This window comes from Sapajus apella, unplaced genomic scaffold (assembly GCF_009761245.1).
Source record: "Sapajus apella isolate SASKATOON/1434 unplaced genomic scaffold, GSC_monkey_1.0 scaffold14, whole genome shotgun sequence".
Taxonomy (NCBI): domain Eukaryota; kingdom Metazoa; phylum Chordata; class Mammalia; order Primates; family Cebidae; genus Sapajus; species Sapajus apella.
The window spans coordinates 18,661,352-18,682,157 of NW_022436954.1; the positions used below are offsets into that span (position 1 = coordinate 18,661,352).

General features: G+C 55.2%; 1 protein-coding gene across 3 annotated transcripts in view; it reads right to left on the reverse strand.

Annotated features, from left to right (window-relative positions):
• Positions 1-769: 769 nt before the first annotated feature.
• CD82 (CD82 molecule) overlaps positions 770-20,806 on the reverse strand; it is a 54,078-nt gene continuing 34,041 nt past the window's right edge. For all 3 annotated transcript variants that reach the window (XM_032283532.1, XM_032283533.1, XM_032283531.1), the window contains 7 exons: positions 20,124-20,196; positions 14,583-14,707; positions 14,336-14,410; positions 5,356-5,457; positions 2,444-2,647; positions 2,075-2,158; positions 770-1,758 (listed from right to left, as the gene is read on the reverse strand). In XM_032283532.1, coding sequence (XP_032139423.1) covers positions 1,681-1,758; positions 2,075-2,158; positions 2,444-2,647; positions 5,356-5,457; positions 14,336-14,410; positions 14,583-14,707; positions 20,124-20,196 — 741 coding nt within the window. In that variant the 3' untranslated portion in view covers positions 770-1,680. The remainder of the gene's footprint in view (positions 1,759-2,074; positions 2,159-2,443; positions 2,648-5,355; positions 5,458-14,335; positions 14,411-14,582; positions 14,708-20,123; positions 20,197-20,806) is intronic.

Below are 20,806 nucleotides of genomic sequence, written 5' to 3' on the forward strand. Positions count from 1 at the left end.
TTGGCCAGGTTGGTCTCAAACTCCTGACCTCAAATGATCCGCCTGCCTTGGCCTCCCAAAGTCTCACATTTCATCTTAAAAAGTTCCCTGAATTCTCCATATCTTGCTCCATCACATTTCTTTAGTATGAAAATGTTTCCTTCCACAAACCTTTGCAAAAACGGGTGTTCCAGAAAGTGAGGCCAAGTTTACCCTGTGGCTTCCCTGCCCCCCATCACCAGCCCACTTTTGTGTACCTTCTGGGGAAACCCATACCCTAGTTTCAAAAGCAGGAAGTGAGAGGTACGCTCTATACCTCTCTTACTACCAAATCAAACTCCAGGCACCCCAGCATGCAGGTGGGCCCTAAACTCCAGGCACCCCAGCATGCAGGCGGGCCCTAAACTCCAGGCACCCCAGCATGCAGGCGGGCCCTAAACTCCAGGCACCCCAGCATGCAGGCGGGCTCCTAAACTCCAGGCATCCCAGCATGCAGGCGGACTCCTAAACTCCAGGCACCCCAGCATGCAGGCAGGCTCCTAAACTCCAGGCACCCCAGCAGGCAGGCGGGCTCCTAAACTCCAAGCACCCCAGCATGCAGGTGGGCCCCGTAGAGCCTGGCCCATCACTGTCCTCAGGGTCCGACTGCAGAGGCGGTGAGATGCCCAGGGGGAAGCGCAGAGCAGCGAGGGCCCAGCAGTCCCCAGCAGACCCAGCCACTCTGCTCACACCCTCTGCCCTGGGTCCTCCCCTGCCCCAGGAAGCAGCAACCCTACCATTCCAGGCTACGTCGTTATAAATCCTCTTTAATAGTCTTAGAACCTTGAGTATATTTTACAGAATGAGACACACAGAGCCCCCTCCCCACTCCCCTCTACAAGGCACAGCCTCACCCACCCCCCCACCCCCCTCCCCGGGAACAGAAGACAGCTTACCAAGAAAGGCCAGCCCACCTTCTCCCAGGAGAAGCCATCCTCCTCCTCCCCACCCTTGGACAGCTCAGGACCCTGGAGAATACAGGGCCAGCTCTGTGTCATGTCCCCAAGGGCTCACCTGCCCCTAAGTAGCTCAGGGCCAAGCTAGATCCCCTTACCCAGGCAAAGCCCCTCCAGCCCAGCTCCCATAGGCCCTGTCCCCAGGGCATGGGACAGGCTGATCTGAGCTGTCTGGATGGGACTGAGTCAGGCCTGAGGAAGGGATACCACCCCTTAATAACAGGTCAAGCCCACCCTCGCCCACTGCCTTCAATACAATTGTGAAAAAACAAAGATGCCAATGTCATTGTGGGAAATAAGTTGACCCACCCAGTAGGCATTCTCCTGGCAGCCCAGGGTGCCTTATCTAATGCCCACCTCCCCAATTTTAATACATTTGCCCCTATACAATATACACACCCTGAGGGCAGGCAGAAGACCAGCCCACCTGAACCAGGGATGCTGTGGGGAGCGTTTTTCTCTGAGTTGCTAAGAGAACCCTGCTGGGCAGTGAGCAGAGGAACCACAGAACAGCCAGGGCTCAAGGCTGGCAACGGAAAGGCCAGGAAAGCATGCCAGGCCCCAGAAAGCCCCCTGCTTTCTTCAGTCAAGGCTGGCAAGGGGGCCCTGGTAGTGAGGTGGGAGACAGGCCTGGAGGAGGAAGCCAGGGAGACCCTGGGAGCCCTGAGGTTGGGGGCCGGGCAGGGACATGGGGACAGCAGCCGCCTCAGTACTTGGGGACCTTGCTGTAGTCTTCAGAATGGACATGCCGGCACAGGCAGATGGACAGGAGCATCCCCAGGATCTGTGGGAGAGGCGGACAGTCAGAGGGAGGCTGGGCTGTCCTGGCTGCAGATGCCCCAGCCTCCCCATCCAGGTTTAGATGGGGAGTAAGTGGATTCTCAACTTGAGCCTCACAACCACCCTGCGATGCAGGCAGCAGAGGGAGGCCCAGAGGGCTGCGGCGGCTCATCTGAGGTCACACAGCCAGACAGTGCTCAGGCCAGAGGGTCTCTGCAAACTGATGGGGTGCTGGTCCCCTCGGCCACCACCTCCCCGAGGACAGCAGCAGAAAAGAGACAGCCCAGGAGGATCCGGAATGGGGGAGAGGGGGCTCAGACCTCAATGACGGCCACGGCCACGCATACGCCGAGGATGACACCCAGGTTCTCCTGCAGCCAGGCCTGTACCTTCTCCATGCAGCCCTGCAAGGCGAGAACACGGTCACGTCATCCTGCCCCGCACCATCCCACCCCATCACGCAGATCCACCGAGAGTCCCCAGTCCCAGCCCGGAAGGCCCCGAAAGAGGGCTCTGCCTGTTCCTTGAATGAATACATTAACAAAGAAGTAGATGAAGGTACAAATGACAGGGGAATCAAGGGAAGGAACTAAACAGAGGAAGGAAGGGCTGAGCAGTAGCCCAGATGGCCCCCGATGCCCTCGGAGCCCAGCCCCCGATCCACAGCCCCTCCCCCACCCCCAGCACACCTCCTGGTACACAGGCCAGTCTTCAGGGTGGTTGCCGCTCTGGGTCGTGTTGCCAGGGGCCTCGCAGAAGCCCTTCCTCACTAAGCGGCTGCTGTCCTCTCCCCCCTTGTCTTCGCAGGAACAGGGGTAGGTGACCTCAGGGCGATCCATGAGCTCAGCGTTGTCCGTCCAGTTGTAGAAGCTGACCCAGCCGCAGCACTTCACCTGGGCAAGGCAGGGGACAGACTGCTCATGCTCACTGCCCACCCCAGGCAGGCTGCCCTCCTGGCAGAGGCCTTCCCAGGACAGGAGCTCAGATGTGCCACTTCCAGGCCCCTGATTCCAGGCGAACCATCGTAAACTACAAGTACGGTAGAAACATCAAAACCAGGACCAGCAAAAATACAAAGCAGAGTAGGAAGGAGTTCAAGTGAAAAGATCACAGGTATGTAGGGCATAAGGAGAGCGGCCGGCAGACGGCCCACAGCATGGGGTTTAAAGTCAGGCTACTGGGTTAAACGCCAGCCCTGCCACCCACCTGCCAGCTGACAACCTCCCTCAAGGGACTAGACTCTGTTTCCTCGTCTGTAAAATGGGGACAATTAATGTTCCTAACTCGCAGGGCTATCACCAGAACTAAATGCGATGAGGCAGGCAGAGCACCCAGCGCAGGTCTGGAGAGTGCAGTAAGCTTAGGCAAGGCCTTTCTACTTTAGTGCAGGAGTTGAGATTTGCCTCTGAGCTTCCTGGTGAAAAGGAGAAAAAGTGAAAAGTGAAAAGTCAACTCTGCCTTTTTTTTTTTTTTTTTAAAGACAGAGTCTTGCTCTGTTGCCCAGGCTGGAGTGCAGTGGCGCGATCTCGGCTCACTGCGATCTCTGCCTCCTGGGTTCAAGCAATTCTCCTGCCTCAGCTTCCCGAGTAGCTGGGACTACAGACGTGCGCCACCACGCCCGGCTAATTTTTTGTATTTTTAGTAGAAATGGGATTTCACCGTTTTAGCCAGGCTGGTCTTGAACTCCTGACCTCAAGCAATCTGCCAGCCTCTGCCTCCCAAAGTGCTGGGATTACAGATGTGAACCATCGCGCCCGGCGGGTCAATTCTGCCATTTTAAAGGAGAAAATGCTCTAGTTCTAGAGAAAGGAAAGCCTTTCTGGGCTCCGTGTGCTCCAGGAGCCTCTGCGCATTAATCCCCCCGCAACGCTGGAGTTCCTAGGAGGATTCAGTGAGACAGCGCAGTGCCCGGCAGGGATTACCTCCTGACTGCTTCCTTCCAATCCCTGGGTGTCGCCCGACCAGCAGCCAGTGGCCAGCAGGGGGCGTGCCAGGCACATTCAGGAACGCTCAGTTCCAGGCAGCTCCTAATCCAGGTTTTATGGACATACATTCCAGCAGCCTGGCTGCCTCCTCTCGCGAAGAAAAGGCTGGCACCTCAGGTCTGCAGGGCTGGGGGAGCCCACAGGCCATCCTGCACCAGAGTGAAATGAGGCAGGTCTCCTTGGCCCACCTATGGCAGAGCCTCCTTCCAAACAACCCCTGTCCTGATCCTGGCTGCGCCTGGTCCCCAGCAACACACGCCACCTCCACCTGTGTCTCCACAGATATGCAGAGTGACTTCGCCACCACCACCAACATACCACATAGTACACGCCGCCTAAGTGCTGCAGGCTTTAACAAGGCATCTCACACGGCCTGGGCAGTAGCCCCATCGTATAGAAGAGGAGGCAGGCTCAGCAAAGGTCTGGCGGCAGTGGTAGCAGTCCAGGCCTGGGAGTCTCACTGCCACCAGCCCAGCAGCATGACAGCATCGGAATCATCTAGAACCAGCCAATGACTTTCCACGGTGGGATGCTCCCCACCTCCAAGGGACCCCAGTGTCCCTTGTCAGGTGGCACTGGTTTATGTCACTGGTGACATCCAGGCTTTGCTATCATTATCAGTCTCAGAAGTTGTGGTCAAACTACATCTGTGACCAAAACACCTCCCTGCGTGCACTGAGCCTTCCGGCTGCCGCGGCCCCCACACCTGATCTCCTCCGTCAGAGCCAGAAAACATGGCTCTCCCCTTCCTCCGCTTAGAAAATGGCCATGTTCATGTCTTCGAGGTGGAGTGTCCTGTCTGTAAACTCTCCTGGTGCCCCAGAGTCAAGCTTTCTTCTGATGCCCCTGCCCCTTACACCCCACAGCCCTCCCCTGAGGTGTCAACAGGCCCTAAGTGACCGCTGTGTCCTGAGCCCTCACAGGACTGTGGGACAGAGATGGCAGGTCCCAGCCAAGGGTGCACACAGCATCTGGAACCACAAGAAAGGAGAGCCGGGTGGCCATCGTTTCACTATTGACACAGGCTGGGAACCTGGTCAGTCTATCTGTCGGTCAGTCGGTTGGTCCATCCGTCCGTCCGTCCGTCCGTCCGTTCGTCCATCTCATTTTAATGGAGGTGTAATACACATGAGCTAATGGGCACACATTCAGCCTGGAGCATTTTTACATATGTGCACATCCTGGTGAAACCGGTATCAAGATTTGGCTGGAATACTCCTCTCACCCTAGAAGGCTCCCTCAGCACCTCCCCAGCCAGTGACTTTCCCAGAGGCAGCCTCCACGGGGACTTCTCAGCATCTCAGCCTTGGCACCCAGTTTCCTAACACCCAGGGTGGAGCTCCCAACGCTCCCCAATGTAGCTTGAGATAAAAGAGCTGACAGCTGCCCCTGGTTTCTCTGGCCACAAATGGAAGCATGGAGCTGTGAAGCTGCCTCTGAGTCTCTGGGCCCCCCCTGAGTGACTGGGGTGCCCTGACCCCATAGAAACACATTCCCCTACAAACTCACTGTCAGGCACGCACACTGAAGATGCCCCTCCCAGACACGCGGGTGCACAGAGCCCCAAATGCAGAAACGCCCAGGCCAGAGAGCCTCCCGCCGCCCCGCCGTCTCACCTGAGCTTGCACGTAGTCCCAGGTGTCCTGCAGGCTGTCCTCACGGCTGCTGTTGTAGTCTCGAATGAGCTTGGTCACGATGCCACCCATCTCCTGCTTCAGCTGCAGCGGGGAGGACAAAGGCCAGGGTCAGATTTCCTGAAACCCCTGCCCACCTGTGGTCACTTCAACTGCCTCCCCTATTCCCCTCAGCCAGCCTGGGACACGCTTATGGTCCCAACCACTTTCCTGGCGCTCCCAGTGCCAGCCACTCCTGCCCCACTGTCTCTTCTGTGCTTAGCAGCAGCCCAGCCCCTGAAAACACCAGTATTCCCAGGTCACTGCTGAAAACCCTCCGGGGGCCGCCCACCACCATGGCAGGTGGGACCGCCAGCGTCCCCACTACAACCCTATGCCACCTGTCTCTGCTCCTCAGACCTTGCTTTCTCTGTTCTGCTTCCTCTGCTTCAACTGCGTGGATTTCCCTGCTGTCTCTGTGCCAGGCACACTCCTGCCTCGGGGCCTTCGCACCTGCCGTTCCCACTGCCTGGAATGCTCTTCCCCCAGTCATTAACATGTCCCACCCTCTGCTTCCTTCAGGGCTCTGTTCCAATGTCACCTCCTCAGAAAGGCCTTCCCAGACCACTCTACAAAATATCAGCCCTTCCCCATCCCCTCTCCCCGCCCACCAATCAAGCACCCCTCCCCTGGCATCCCTTATCCCACGAGGGAAAGCATGCTGTATTTTTCTTTAGAGCTCTGATGTTACATGCTTGTTGGTTTTCAGGGCTTATGATCTCTCTCTGCTACCACATCAACTCCGTGGGGGCGGGGACCACATCTGGCACACTCACTTCAGGGTCCCCTGTGGCTGGCACTAAGCCTAGCGCAGAATAGGCGTGTGGTGTGCGTGAGTGCTGAATGCACACCCACCTAACCACCACGCTCTGCCAGGCACCAGAGCCAAACCCATGCAGCTTCTTGGTGAAACCTTATTCCTCCCACAGGGAAGCTTCAAGGAGAAGGAGGGACAGGGAGGAGAGCCCAGCTCCGTTTCCTTCTTTCAAGGACCCGAGTGCAGCCTCTCCAAGCAGGGTCCCCAAGATGTCAGGGTAGACACCTAGAGGGGACCTTGAGACTGGGGGGGCCTGGAACTTCAGCATCAACTATGTGGTCAAAAGATCCTCCCTCTATGCAGGCCTGTAATCCCAGCTACTCAGGAGGCTGAGTCAGGAGACTCGCTTCAACATGGGAGGTGGAGGTTGCAGTGAACCAAGATCACACCACTGCATTCCAGCCTGGGCGACAGAGTGAGACTCCATCTCAAAAAAACAAAACAGAAAAGATCCTCCCTCACCCCTTCCCAAGCCCTAGGCCAGCAGCACCAGCCAGCCAGAGTGTGAGTTCAGTTGCCTTTCTGGGACCTGGCTGCTTGCCCCAGAGCCCCACAAAATCTCACCTTTTTTTTTTTTTTTTTTTTTTTTTTTTGAGACAGGGTCTCCCTGTCACCCAGGCTGGAGTGCAGTGGCAGGATCTCCGCTCACTGCAACTTCTGCCTTCTGGGGTTAAGCGATCCTCCCACTTCAGCCTCCCATGTAGCTGGGGCTGCAGGTGCGTGTCACCACGCCCAGCTAATTTTTGTATTTCTAGTAGAGACAGGGTCTCACCATGTTGCCCTGGCTGGTCTTGAACTCCTGATCTCAAGTGACGCGCCTGGTTCAGCCTCCCAAAGTGCTGGGATTACAGGCCTGAGGCACATGGACCCCGGCCCAAATCTACATCTTACGTATGCTGTTTCCTACCCTGCTCAGGAATTCAGGGTCCCTCCTTGTGGTGGAGAGCAGCACCTGCTCTCAGCTAACCCCACAGAGAAAACACTAATTTACAAAGCAGGGAGAGGGGGGTTTCCAAATAAGTCAGCTGGGCAAAGGGAGGAAAACCCAGAGCCAGCTAAGGGCAGGACCTCCCTCGGCCGTAAGCGGGCCAGGGTGGGAGGGGTCCTCTGAGAGCCAGCCCCTGCCTAGCTCACTTGGACCTTGCCCAGAGGCCTTCTGGGGCACATGGATGGGTGGGCTGGTCACGGCAGTGGGGAGCCCCAGGGCGAGGTCTCCTAGAGGGCAGGGATGCCAAGGAGAAGACCACATACCTTCCCACCTCAGGTCCTGAGGAGGAGGAGTTGGGAGAAATAGGACAAGTACTTCCAGATGTGGTTTCAGAGCTTGACTCCCAGGGAACCCTGTGGGTTGGGCTTCCTACAGCTCCCCACGGGCAGTTCTAGAACGAGCAATGTGCTCAGAGGACCCATATCCTGCAGCCCTGGCTCCTCACCCAACTCCCTTGGTTAAATGACAGCTGGGAAACCAGCCTCCATGATGCTCCCTGCCCTCCTCTCAATAAAGCTCTCAGCATGATACTTAAAAGAAAAAACCCGTATGCAGGGTTCTGCAATTTACAAAGCTTTCCTGTCGGTAATCACAACACTAACAGTGGCGTTTGTCAAATGTCTGTTGTGTACTGGGTGCTGTGATAAGCATTATAAATGTATTATCTCAATTGAATCCTCACAGCGGACCTATGGGCTAGGTATTCACCCCATTCCCTCATCATAGAGATGCAGAAAACAGGTCCAGAGAAGTTAATTAACTTGCCCAAGGTCACACAGGCTACATGTGGAAGAACTGAGGTTTGTATCCAGGTTTGGCTGATTTCAGAACCCAGGTTTTTAACCTATTAAGCTTTATTGGCATTTAAACCACATGGCCATACCCAGTTTTAACCAGGGCCGGAAAAGCTAAGTGGTCTGCCTGAGTCACGTAGCTGGGCTGCCTGCCGGCAGATCTGAGGTCTCTCTGTCCTGACGTCTTGGCTGCACCTCTCAACTCCAGTGGGTGGCTGATCGCTGTGGTGTGGAAAGGAGGGGTTCCTCAGAAGCATCTGTGCGGAAAGCCATGCCTCCCACATCCTTCCCCACCCGCCCAGCTTCCTCACGACATGTGCCGAGGTTCTGTTTAGACCTCAGTGCGGCTGTCACAGCAGCCTGGACTTCCCTGTTTCTCTCTCAGGGCCCCTGAAATGAGAAGGTGATGGAGGCCGGGTGGTTTCCACCTAGATGGGTGGTTTCCATGGAAACATCACAACACCTTTCAGTCCAGAATGTGGTTGAAGGACACAGCTGGGCCCGGGGACCATGGCTGCAGGGGCTGGTTCAGCTTGGAGCTGATGCCCTGGGACCCCAGTGGAGGCCTGTGCTGGGAGTGCAGGGAGGTCACCCTGGTAACCAGGTAGTATTGAGACAGAGCCAGACGTAGCAGGAGCAGACATTCATTATCTCCCTCCATCCCACCAGGGGTCACTTCATTGCTTCTGTCTGCCCTGTAGAAACCCAGTGTCTTCTTGAAGTTCTGCTCCTTGGGGAAAACCACTTCTATGTCTCCATGGAGTTGGGGAGGCCCCACCAGCCTTTTGCCCAGGCCGGAGTACAGCATCATGATCTCAGCTCACTGCAGCCTCCACATTCCTCAGGTGATCCTCCTGCCTCGGCCTCCCGAGTAGCGTGATACAATTAAAGTTGTGCTCAAATGACTTCTGCCCACTTGTATTAGTTCACATCCTCCTCTTCTCCTGGCTACCCAAGCCCTAGCTCGGACCACAGGAACAAAGCAAATCCCTCTCTCGAAGGGCACATGTCATCCAGCTACTTGAGACCAGACTACATCTTCAGAGTAACTTTCCAGGCTCCTGTGCCCAGCCCTGGGGGTGCTGTGCAGACCTCTCGCCATGCTCTTTAAGGTGTCAAATCGCCCCTAATAATGAGGTACAAGTGCACGAATCAGACCCACATCTTCCTGTCCTCTCCAGGTTTCCCACAGGAGATGCTGCCAAACGCTTCACTAGAATCCAGATATACCAGCTCGGAGGCTTCGTCCCAGTGCCCTGATAGGAAATGAAGGCCCTTGGCCGTAAAGGGGGTGGCCAGGGCATTTAGCCTGTGACCACCTGCACCTGTCCTGCAAGCCTGGCTGCAAACCACGTAACTAGCTACCTCGGAATTCAGGGCCCATGACTGGCACGTGATTAAGAGATTCTGGACCATGTCTCTCCGTAATCCTTTTCCAGAGGGGCAGCCTGGACTCTCTCATTCTCTCAACAGGGAAGAGAAAGGTCCTCTCCCTATCCCAGGCTCTAGCTGCCCTTCCTCCCCATACCCCTCACAAGAGAACCCCAAGCCAGAGAATCAGGAAGTGCTAATCCAGCAGGCAGACAGCTCACAGAGAGCCACACTGTCCCTAAGTAACAAGGAACCCGTCTCACCACCTGTGTGTCACACATGAGGGTATGTGCCACCAGCGATTTGGGCTTTCGGGGTGAGAGGGAGGACAACAAGAAGGAAGTCACAGTTCCCCTGAACAACATCTCTGGGGAGCTATCTGGCCAGGCACTGTCACTGTCATGGCCCCCACCTCTGGCTCCCAGCCATGCCAAGTGAGCCCCTTCCGTGCCAGTGTCTTCTGCTTGAGTCTGATTGTTCTCAGAGCCTCAGGGGCCTGGCTAGCACAGGTAGAGCAGGCCAAGGGCACCCAGCTCAGCACCCACGCACCACAGGAAAGGGCAACCTGCATTCGCTTCCTTCTCACCCCCCCATCCCCACTGTCTAGAGAGAACAAGTCAGGATCCTTGACTGCCTGCGCTGGCCATGGCCCAAGAGCTCACCTGTGGATCAGAGGGTCAGAGGGGCTGGGTAACTTATCCGAAGCCACACAGCAATCAGCGGCAGAGCCCACACTAAGACACAGGGCCCCTGAATCCCAGAGCTGGGCTCTGCCCACCAAACAGAGGCTGGATAAACATGCAAATGAGGAAACAGCTGGAGGGATCTTGGGCCATGCCCAAATGCCGGTTCCCACGGCCCTTGCTCTGGTGACGCTGAGGGCAGCAGGAATAGCTGCCATCTACTGAGCCCTTACCAGGCCCTCATGAAGTGAATAACGGGGGCAATAGCAATAAGCACTGGTAATGATGCCAGCAACATCGCCTTGGGCCGGGTGCCGTACGATGCCCTTGCCCTATGCCAGTGCTCTTCCACCAAAGCCCCTGCGGGCTCTGGCAGACAGGACCAGATCGCAGAAAGGGCCTGGAGGGGATAGGTCACACCCCCCAGCGGGGCCGGGGCAGCAGCCTGCAATCACTCCTGTTCCTATTTGCCCAGCGACACTTCTATGGTGTAGCCTTGCTTCCCCAGGTTCAATTTTGCCACCAAATGAGTTGCAAATGCTACTTTTGGTTTCTGAATTGTTCTTTGGATTTCTGAATTGCAGAGAAGGGACGGGGGTCTGCATTATTACTAGTTTGATAAATGAGGCAACAGAGCACAGGGAGGCTGAGCAGCACGCTCAGGATGTCAAAGCAGTGGTTCCACAGCAGAGGCCCTTGGCCACCACTCTGCATTTTTATAAAAGTGCCACAGCCATGGTGGCGCGTGCCTGTAATCCCAGCTACTCAGGAGGCTGAGGCAGGAGAATTGCCTGAACCCAGGAGGCGGAGGTTGCGGTGAGCCGAGATCGCACCATTGCACTCCAGCCTGGGTAACAAGAGCAAAACTCCGTCCCCCAAAAAAAAAAAAAAAAAGTGCCACAGCCTGCGTTCACTTCAACATGGGTGGCAGGGCAGGGAGAAGCAGGTTTATTCTCAGTTTATAGAAGCAGAACCCAAGGCTCCACAGGTCACGTGCCATGCCAAGGTCCCCAACTTCCGCGTCGCTGCTCTGAGAACAGTGGCTGCAGGTGGCAGGGGAAGGAAGGACAGAGGGGCTGCCTGCAGACCACAGCAGGTCACTCCCACCCACCTGCCTGGGATCCCTATCTCCTTTCAAAAGGCCTTCCTTCCTTATGCTCAAACAAGTCCCCCCTGCCCCCCCCACCCCCCGCCAAGCCCTGTCTGCCAGAATAAACACCATCAAGAGTGTGTTTAGTCTTCCACTGAGATTTATAACGCGTTGGGAAAGAAAAAAATAAATCATTCATTCCAACTCGGGCGATACAGTGGCACCAGAACTTCCTTGTAAAGTCAGAAAATTTCCCCCTGCCTTCCAGAAAAAGTGGTGGTGGGCTAAGGGTGGGACTAGAGGGTGTGGGCTCTCGGAGAAATGGGGCTGGGGGTGCAAGCACAGAGCCTGGCAGGGGTCAGGAAACCCACATCTCCAAACAAGTCCAGTGCTGGGGCTGATAGGACAGCTCTGAGGCTAAGCTCGTCATCGTCAGCCAAGCAGAGTTAATCAGCCCTCGGGAGGGCAGCGCGGTGCACAGGGAGGCATGGGCCTTGGGGTCCGACGGATCAGGATGGAAATCCCCACTCTGATGCATCCAAGCTGTGTGTGTCAGTGGCCGAAAGTCACTTTGCTTTCCTGGGCCTCGGTTTCTTCAAATGGAAAATGTTTGTAAATTTCACACATGTATTTCAGCTCGAATTTCTAGCTTAGCTCCTGATGTGGTTGGTGCCCACTCGGTGGGTGCTATCTTTATTACTGTGAGATGGTGAATCATTTGGGGTGAGAGGGTAGACTGCCCGAGACCCCTGCAGAGGCGTCCAGCTTCTGAGTCATAGGAATCAGCTCACTGGGGCCTGCTTCTAATCCACCCTGATTATATCACTAACAGTGTCCTAAAGAAGCTCCAGTCTCATAAGGCAGAAACGAAGACCTGGCCCCACATCCAGTTTTCTGGGAAAGGAATTTCCCTCCCTTAACTGCTGGCTTCCAGTCTCATAGCCAAACAAGCTGCTTTTCATCTACAAAATCCACTATTTTCCACTTTCACTTTGACCGCCAGGAAGCTCGGTGCCCAAGTTAGCCCTTAGCTACTAAGAGTATCTTGTCCTCTGGTTTCGGGAAGAACTGCCTTCCTCTCTCTTGATGTAGGTTCTGCTCTCATTTTGACTTTAGCTACCCTGAGCCTATGCTGGGAGCCACATCAAATTCTCCCGGGAAACAAGAATAAATAATTTTTATTTATTTTATAAATAAAGTAAATATGACTTATTTGCTTAAATAAATAAATAAAACAGATTCAGGCAGGAACTGCCACAGTGAAAATTTCACAGGCATGAGCTCAGAAGGCAGGCTACCTGGGTTCCAGTCCTGGCCCTGCCACTTTACTAGCTGTGTGAACTTGGACAAGCTGCTTGACCTCTCTGTGCTCCAGCTTCCTCATCTGAAGATGGGGGTTATTGATGCCCACAATCTCACAGGATTGTTGTGAGGAATAATTAATGCAGTTTGCGTGAAGCGCTGAGCTCCAGGCTTGTTCTAAGTTCTTCTTAGTGTTAGTTGTCGAGCTCAGTTCCCTTCCAAGAGAGATGTTGGGCAACTTGACCTCCCAGTGGTAACGTGCAGGAGCCCGCCTGGCTGCCGGCTCTGCCACCCTCACTGTGGGACAAGAACTGGTGGCACTGGAAGCAGGGACCCCAGGGTCTGCTAGGCCACAGGTCACATGCAGCAGGGTCTAGGGACGTGTGAACTCAGGACTCGGAGTCAGGGTGCCTAGGCTGCCTGTACTTTTTCATCTGCAGGATGGAGATTCTCCCGCTACCTTGAGAGGGCCTCGTGAGGATCAGCGGGAGGAGTGTAATGTGGCTGACACTGTCCTTGGTATATGCTGTGCTTGGACTCCAGGGCAGGGGTGGTGGGGTCAGGGTCACGGTTATCAATGTGGTTACTGCTCTTCATCTCGGGGCATCTGCTTCTCCATCTGTCAACATAAAACCCTGCAGGGCCATTGTGAGGACAAGATGATGTATGGAAAGCTTCTAGAAGATACCATGTGCACACAGTAGGTGCTTCATATATAATACATGGATAACTGTGACTCACACCTGCTCACCCAATGGCCATTCTTGGCTCCTTGTGGCTCTGTCTTGGGAATCTGACGGTTGGATACTCACATTCTCAGCCTCCTTTGCAATGAGGGGTGGCTTTGTAACTCAGTCTGGGGAAGTCTATTGGATGCTTTTGTTTTTCTTTTTTTTGAGATGGGGTCTCACTCTGTTGCCCAGGCTCTGTTGCATAGCTTACTGTAGCCTCAACCTCCCGGCCTCAAGTGATCCTCCTGCCTCAGCCTACTGAGTAGCTGGGAACACAGGTGTACACCACCATGCCCAGCGTTTTAAAAAATTTTCTGTAGAAATGGGTCTCATCATGTTGCCCAGACTGGTCTCAAAGTAATCGCCCCAAGTCTGCCTCCCTAAACATTGGTTACAGGTGTGAGCCACCTCACCCAGTCAGGGCTTGCTTTTCCGATAAAAGGGATGGCCATGGCTGGCACTGCACATTTCCCCATCTTCCAGCCACAGCAACACAGACGCTGTGCCTGGTGCTATGGCAGCCACCTTGGAACCATGAGGTAAGTCGTATGATGCAGGAAAGCCATCCCAGCAAGGATGCTGAACAGCCAGAACCAGGGCCGCTGAGCTTCCAAACCAGACTTCCGGTTATGTCAACCGCAGAGGCCCTTCAAGTCTAAGTCTGGTTTTCTATTTCTGAAAGCCGAACATCTCCCTTCCGACACCTCATTTGTGGGTGAGTGGTATAATAACTGCTAAAGTATCTTAATAACAAGCATGACATTTGTTGAGTACTTATGGTGCTCTGTGCTACGTGTTTTACCCAGATAATCTCGAATAATCTTTGCAACCACTCCGAGCGTTCCGTTTTCTTATTGCCCCCATTTCACAGACGGTGGAGCAGACACATAGAGGCAAGCCGCTTGCCCAAGGCCACACAGCTAGAAAGCAGTGAGTCAGGCCCAGCAGCGACTGCCCACACCTGCCACCTTCTCCTCTAACGCTCCCCCACTTGATCAAATGGAAAAGCGTCCAGGAGGCTGTCCCTGACACCTACTGGGTCTGTCTATGACAACTGGGGGGCTTTGTCCATCCCCCACACTCAACGTCAATCCCCCACATGGCCAGTCCAGCCCAGTGAGGGGGCAGGGAGGGAGAAAGGGCTTACCTTGCCCACGTTGAAGTAGAAGAGGGCCCCCGCCGTCACCTGGGCAATGAGGATCAGGAGAAGGAAGGCGAAGTACTGAGGACACAAAGCAGGCATAAAGTCAGCCGCGGATTCCCTACCTGGTGTAGCCAGCCCACACGCCGTGGGAGATGCTCTCCACCTGGAGTTATGGCCAGCACAGTGCTCAGGCTGCGCTTGGCTGGATGAAACGGAACAGGCAGGCAGCTGCGGAGGGACCCGTACTCACCAGCCCCAACAGGCAGCGGACCTCGTTGACGGCACCGATGCAACCCAGGAAGCCCATGAGCATGGTGACCGCCCCCACGCCGATGAAGATGTAGGCGCCCATCTTGAGCGAGCTGGAGGAGGTTTCTAGGGGGAGGAGAGGCGCACTTACTCATAAGTACAACATCAGTGGGTCCAGCGGGTACAAACGCCCGGCCTAACTGCCCAGGTCTGCTTCCCAATCCCTCCTTGGAGCCCGGGTGTTGGGGTCAGCTGCGTTCCCCTGCTGGCTTTTCACTGTCCAAGAGGGAACCAGCTCACTCCCTTGGAAGCTGCCATCCCCAGATGTGTCCCTCCCCCATGTCAAATCGCAATCTGTACCCTTATCAAGCCCAACTCCCTTCTCAGCTTCATTTTTTTCTTTGTAACACTACTCAGGATTGAACAGACATTTAACTCCTGATCCAAACAGATCCCTCCCGCTCATTGTCTGCTCTACCCCTCCACCGAGAACCAGAGCTGCATGACAGCAGAAGCTTCGCTTTATTCCCAGGGAACCCCCGGCCCGAACAGCGCCTCTCTCAGTGAGGTGCTGCACACAGTGACTATCTGCGGAACTGACAGACGAGGGGCTGGCTGGTTCTGCAGGGGCCAGGGATGTTAAGATTCCAGGTTGATTTTTAACCCGCCTTTCTTTTTGTCCATATAACAACAAACAGCAGCCTTTCTTGTTCACTCACTGTGCCTCGGGGCTTTCCACACACCATCTCCAACTCTGACATCACCCTGCCTGGCAGGCACTAGCATGGCCATTTCACAGATGAGAAAACTGAGGTTCAGAAAGGCGCACAGGCAAGGGCCTGAGTTGGGATTTGGAAATATGCAAACCTCCAACGCCACACTCTTTTCACTGATGCATGGGGACATGTATTGTGACAGGTGTGATGCATGTTCACTCAGCCAACAATTATTTACTAGGTGCCTACTTCATGCCAGGCACTGTGCCATCTGCTGGGGATGCAGAAGGGAGACGGATGAGGTCTGACATTTGGTGATAAGGGTGGAGGCAAAAAGCCCACAACACAGGTTTTCTGGTTGTGTTAGGGGCCATGCAGGTACCAAAGCTGGCTAAGTGCAGAGGCCTGCTGGGCAGGGAGAGGGTCGGGATGGGTTAAGGAAGGCCAGCCTGAGCTGGGGACATGTGAGCCGAGACGTGAATGGAGAAGTCAGCCAAGGGAAAATCTGCAGGAAAAGCATTCCAGGCAGTGGGCACAGCAGGTGCAAAGGCCTGAGGAAGGAGTAAGCTTGGCGCATTTTTTTTTTTTTTGAGACGGAGTCTTGCTCTGTTGCCAGGCTGGACAGCAGTGGCGTGATCTCAGCTCACTGCAACCTCCATCTCCTGAGTTCAAGCAAGTCCCCTGCCTCAGCCTCCTGAGTAGCTGGGACTACAGGTACATGCCACCATGCCTGGCTAACTTTTTTGTATTTTAGTAGAGAGGGGGTTTCGTCATGGCCAGGATGGTTTCAATCTCCTGAACTCGTGATCTGCCCATCTCGGCCTCCCAAAGCGCTGGTATTACAGGTGTTAGCCAAGGCCAACCTTGGTGTATTTGAAGATCAGAAAGCAAAATTATGGACCAGTGAGAGCGAGAGAGGAGCCTGGGAGGGGATGATGCTTAGGAGGCGCAGGGAGGGCCTGATGGCTAAGACCCTCTTTAGAGCCACCTGTGGACAGGCCCACCCCGGGAGGTGGAGGTCAGGAGTCTCACCGGGGCACTTGGCCAGCATTTCCTAAGATACCCAACTCATCACACAGGGTAAAGCGCATGTCATCTCTAGCTCACCAGCATGGCTACGCTGTACCCCCAGGGCATGGGATATACCTGGAGGGCCAGGGTGTAGGTGGCTCCCACCACAGCCCCAGGCACTCTGGAAGGCTGGGCATGGTCTCCAGGAGGGTGGAGAGCACTGTGGATCAGAGGAGGCTCTTAGAGATGCAGATGCCTGCGTCTGTTACAACCCGACCAAGACACTCCCAGCAGAAGGCCAAGGATCTGCGTTTTTCACCTGCTCCCCTAAGGACTGAGGCACAGCCAGGGCCAACCCCTGACCATCAGAAGAAAGAATATAGGTCTGAGGCTGGCCATGACTCCCTGGGGACCCCAGAGAGGCCTCCTTAAAGGAACATCCGCTCCTTTAAGTAATAACTACCAAGCTGGATGGTGGGAGGGAGACTGTGGGATTCAGTTCTACTTCCTGGTCACAGACAGAATGTTCTGGAGCTCAGGAAGAGCCCTGGCCAATCCACCCTACTCCCAGGCTCCCTCCACCCAGTTCCTCGCAGGAGTCCCCCGGCTTCCTGAGGGTGAGCGTAGGGACCTTCTGGCACCGAGCCCCAGCCATCGGCGTGGGCAGGGAGAGGCTGTCAATACCACTCTTCCTAAATTTCCTGGGTTTGACTTCCAACAATTCCTCCCAGTGACTACTCCCAGAAAAAAGAAACTGGCATTGCCCCGACCGCCGCTCTGTGCCAGCCCTGAACAAGGCCCTTTATCCAAAGCATCCTGCTTAATTTCAGCAACGGCCCTCTACGGCTGTGCTCACATCCTGATATGTCTGCAAGGACCCTGCGGTTCGGAGAGGCTGGCAGGCTGCAAGTCGCCTGGCAGGCAAGGCCCGGGGCTGAGACCCCAACTCAGATCCTTCCCCCAGGAGATCAGAACTGTGAGGTCTCCGCATCTCAGAATATTTCATTGACGCCACTTCTTGTCCTCACCCAGGATCCCAGGCCTACCCCAAATCTGAGCAACCTGATGTAGGAAGCAGGCGAGGGTATGTTCTGGGGTAGGCCATCCACAGTGCACGGCACACACAAAAAAACTATTCTTAAGTCTTCCTGGGCCTAGGAGGGACCGGGAATGTAGAAAGAAAGTGACCCAAACAGAAACGAGGAATCACGAGAAGCAGATTCTAATCCCAGCTCTGTTGCAATACACTCTGGCCTTGTGCAAGCCATTTTCTATTTCCTTCTCTGTAAAATGGGTCTAAACCTGCTTCTTGAAGATGGCAAAGGGATTAAATTGTATCATAAAACGTAGTTAAGAATCACTTATGTAGGGTTTTTCACCAGGGGCTGTCCTAAACTCTTTTCACATAAAAATGAGAGGCTCATTTCTTTTCTCACAATAACCACAGAAAGTGCATTCTATTACGATCCTCATTTTATAGATGAGGAGGCACAGAGAGGTGAAGCAATGTGCTGAGGGTCACACAGCTAGTGGACAGCACAGCTGTGAATCGAACCCCAGCAGTCAGGCTCCAGCCTGCTCTTCGCTGCAGAGTGCTTCCTCTTACTAAGGTGCTAACCAGTGGCACGTGACTGCAAAGCCATGTGGTGGTCCAGGAGTTCAAGGCACAGGCTTAGAAGCTAGGCCACCTGGTCTACAGCCAGCTCCCCTACCTGCTCGCTGTGTGCCCTTGAACAAGTTACTGTACCTCTCTGTGCTTCAGTTTCCTCCTCTGTAAAACGATAGAAATGCCCAGCCCATGGACTCAGAGCAGGGATTCAACTCGGTAGGGAAAGAGCTGTCCCTAGTTCTGCCCCTCACGTGCTCCGTGACTCTCAGCAAGTCATTTCTCCCCACCCCCGGCCTCAGTTTACACAAGTACCTAGTGACAGGCTAGAGGATCGGTGTTTCTGAACCCTGGCTGTCTGGGGAATCTACCGGGGGAAACTTTTTAGAAAACACCAGTTCTTAGGCTCCCACCTACACCAACAAAGTCAGGTCCCTCAGGGCGGGTGGGGCTCAGGTCAAAGCATCTGGAAAATGCACCCCCATATGGTAGGTCTTTAAGGTCAGGTCAGCTTGAGATTCTTAGACCCGTGTTAACAGGGAGGCCAGAGCTGCAGCAGGAAGTGCTCCCCACGCAGTGGGCTCACCCCCACTGCACCATCCTGGGGCAGGGCGCAGAGGGCAGAAATGTGGGTGAGCGGGCTGGGCCTCTAGACTTTGCCCTGGGGTGCAGTGCATGCTGGGTTGGGCTGTGACTCAGGAAGTGGAGAGCTGGGCCTAATGGGGCCGAGCAGGGTGTGTCACAGGTCTAGAGAGTGTGCGGAGCATGGGCCGCCCACCCTCCCTAACCCCAGAATGGAGGGTGAAAGGGGTGAGACCCATAGCTCCAGGTGCATCAGATGTGGCTACAGTGTGGAGCATCCTCGCCTTCCAGCTCCTAGAGGGGAGGCCTAGTCCCTGGGGTCAGGGGGACAGATGTGGCCCCTCCATCGTCACAACCTAGCCAGGTTCCGCTTTATGTAAATCAAGCAGCTGCCATGGGCCACATTCCAAACCAGCTGCCTCGGGCAGCTGCTGGGAGAAGGGAGCCAGGGCCACACTCAGCAAGGGGAGTGGCATGGCTGTGCCCTGGTGGCCTCCACTGTGCCTCCCTCCCACCACAGGGAGCGCCCCAGAGGTCAGTGTGGCAGGCCCTAAGGGCTTCCTGGAGGAGGCTGAGTAGGGCGAAAGGGCTCTTCTCTCTGTAGAAATGCCTTGGGCTCCTTTCCTTCTGCCTCTAAAGGAGAGAGAAGGGGTTTCCACACTGTGGCTCACCCTGCCATGTGCTGCATTTAGGACCAAAGCCCCTGGAGTCTGAGGCCTATACCTCCCATTTAGAAGCTGTGTGAACTTCAGCAATGACAACCTTTCTGAGTAGTATCTACCTCACAGGGCTGTGGTGGGATTAAGAGTTTATCAGACTAGGCGTAGTGGCTCATGCCTGTAATCTCAGCACTTTGGGAGGTTGAGGTGGGCAGATCACCTGAGGTCGGGAGTTCGAGACCAGCCTGACCAACATGGTGAAATCCCGTCTCTACTGAAAATACAAAAGTAGCCGGGTGTGGTGGTGCACGCCAGTAATCCCAGCTACTTGGGAGGCTGATGCAGAACTGCTTGAACCCTGGAAGCGGAGGTTGAGGTGAGCCAAGATGGTGCCATTGCACTCCAGCCTGGGCAACAAGAGAGAAACTCTGTATCAAAAAAATTTTTTAAAAAAACAGTTTATTGGTGCAAACCGCTGGGCACATGACAAGCATGATACCTGGTGGCTGTGCCTGGAACCTTTCTATCCGTGCACACCCTGACCCACTCAGCTGCTGCCGGGCTCACAGTGAAGGACCACTCATAGCGGCTCTGACAATCTATCTTTCCTACATCTCTGTGAAATGGGAGGGACTGCTGCCCACATTCTGCTGAGCGGGCAAGTGAAGGGACAGAGAACATAAGAGGCTTTCCCAAGGTCAGGGCTGAGGGAAGGGGCCAGGAAGGGAAAACAAGCCTCCCTCATCTCCCAGTGTTCCCCAGACAACGGCAGCTTTGTTCGGGGAAGAAGAGAAAATTCCTTTTGGAAACCCCTGCAGAGGGAGCCATGGGCAGTGGTCGGCAGTGGGACCTGGCCGCATCCCTGAGGTCAGCTGGAAAAGCAACAGGCATTGAAGCCGAGGCACTCATGGGAGCAGCTGTGCCTGTCTCGAGGGGGCCGGGCTCTGGGGAAGCCGAGGGGTCCTTACGCAGGACAGAGATGAAACTGGTCTTGTCGGCCAGGATCCACACCCCGAAGCCCAGGATCACTGCACCTAGGATCTGGAAGGAGAAAGGGACAGTTAAATGGGGAGCCAAGAGCAGATGAGAGCCCTCCCCCTGCCAGCTGTCCCTGCAACCCAAGTCAGGGTGGAGTGGGCAGGGCAGGGGGCCACAGAGGGCACCAGCTCCACCCTTCTCCAGCCCAGGGATACCTAGACGGCCTCAGGGATGTCCCACAGCCCAGCAAGCCAGACAGCAGGACCCTGGGCAGGGAGTCCCTCTTGCCCCCCTGCTCGCCCCTCTGCCACGTGTGACTCAGCCGAGCTTCCTGGTGCAGTCTCCTGCCAGGGGCATCCTTCCTGCTGCATCTCCCAGCCCTTTTCTCAGCTCATCCCTCCACCCACCCAGCTGAGGGCCCAGGAGCTTCCCAAACAAGACAGGCTCTGAGGAAGACCCTCCATGGACTTGAACATCAAAGTCCAACTCATCCCCAGGTCTAAGCAATGGGGCCACCTGCCACAGGAGCCTTCACTGACCCCCTCAGGCAGATTTAGGTACCCCCATTCTGTGGCAACCACTTAACAGTCATTCCCACTGGGTCTAACTGCTGTGATGGTTTCTCTGGCTAGACTGTGAGCCCCCTGAGGGCAGGGCTGGTTGGAGGCGGCTC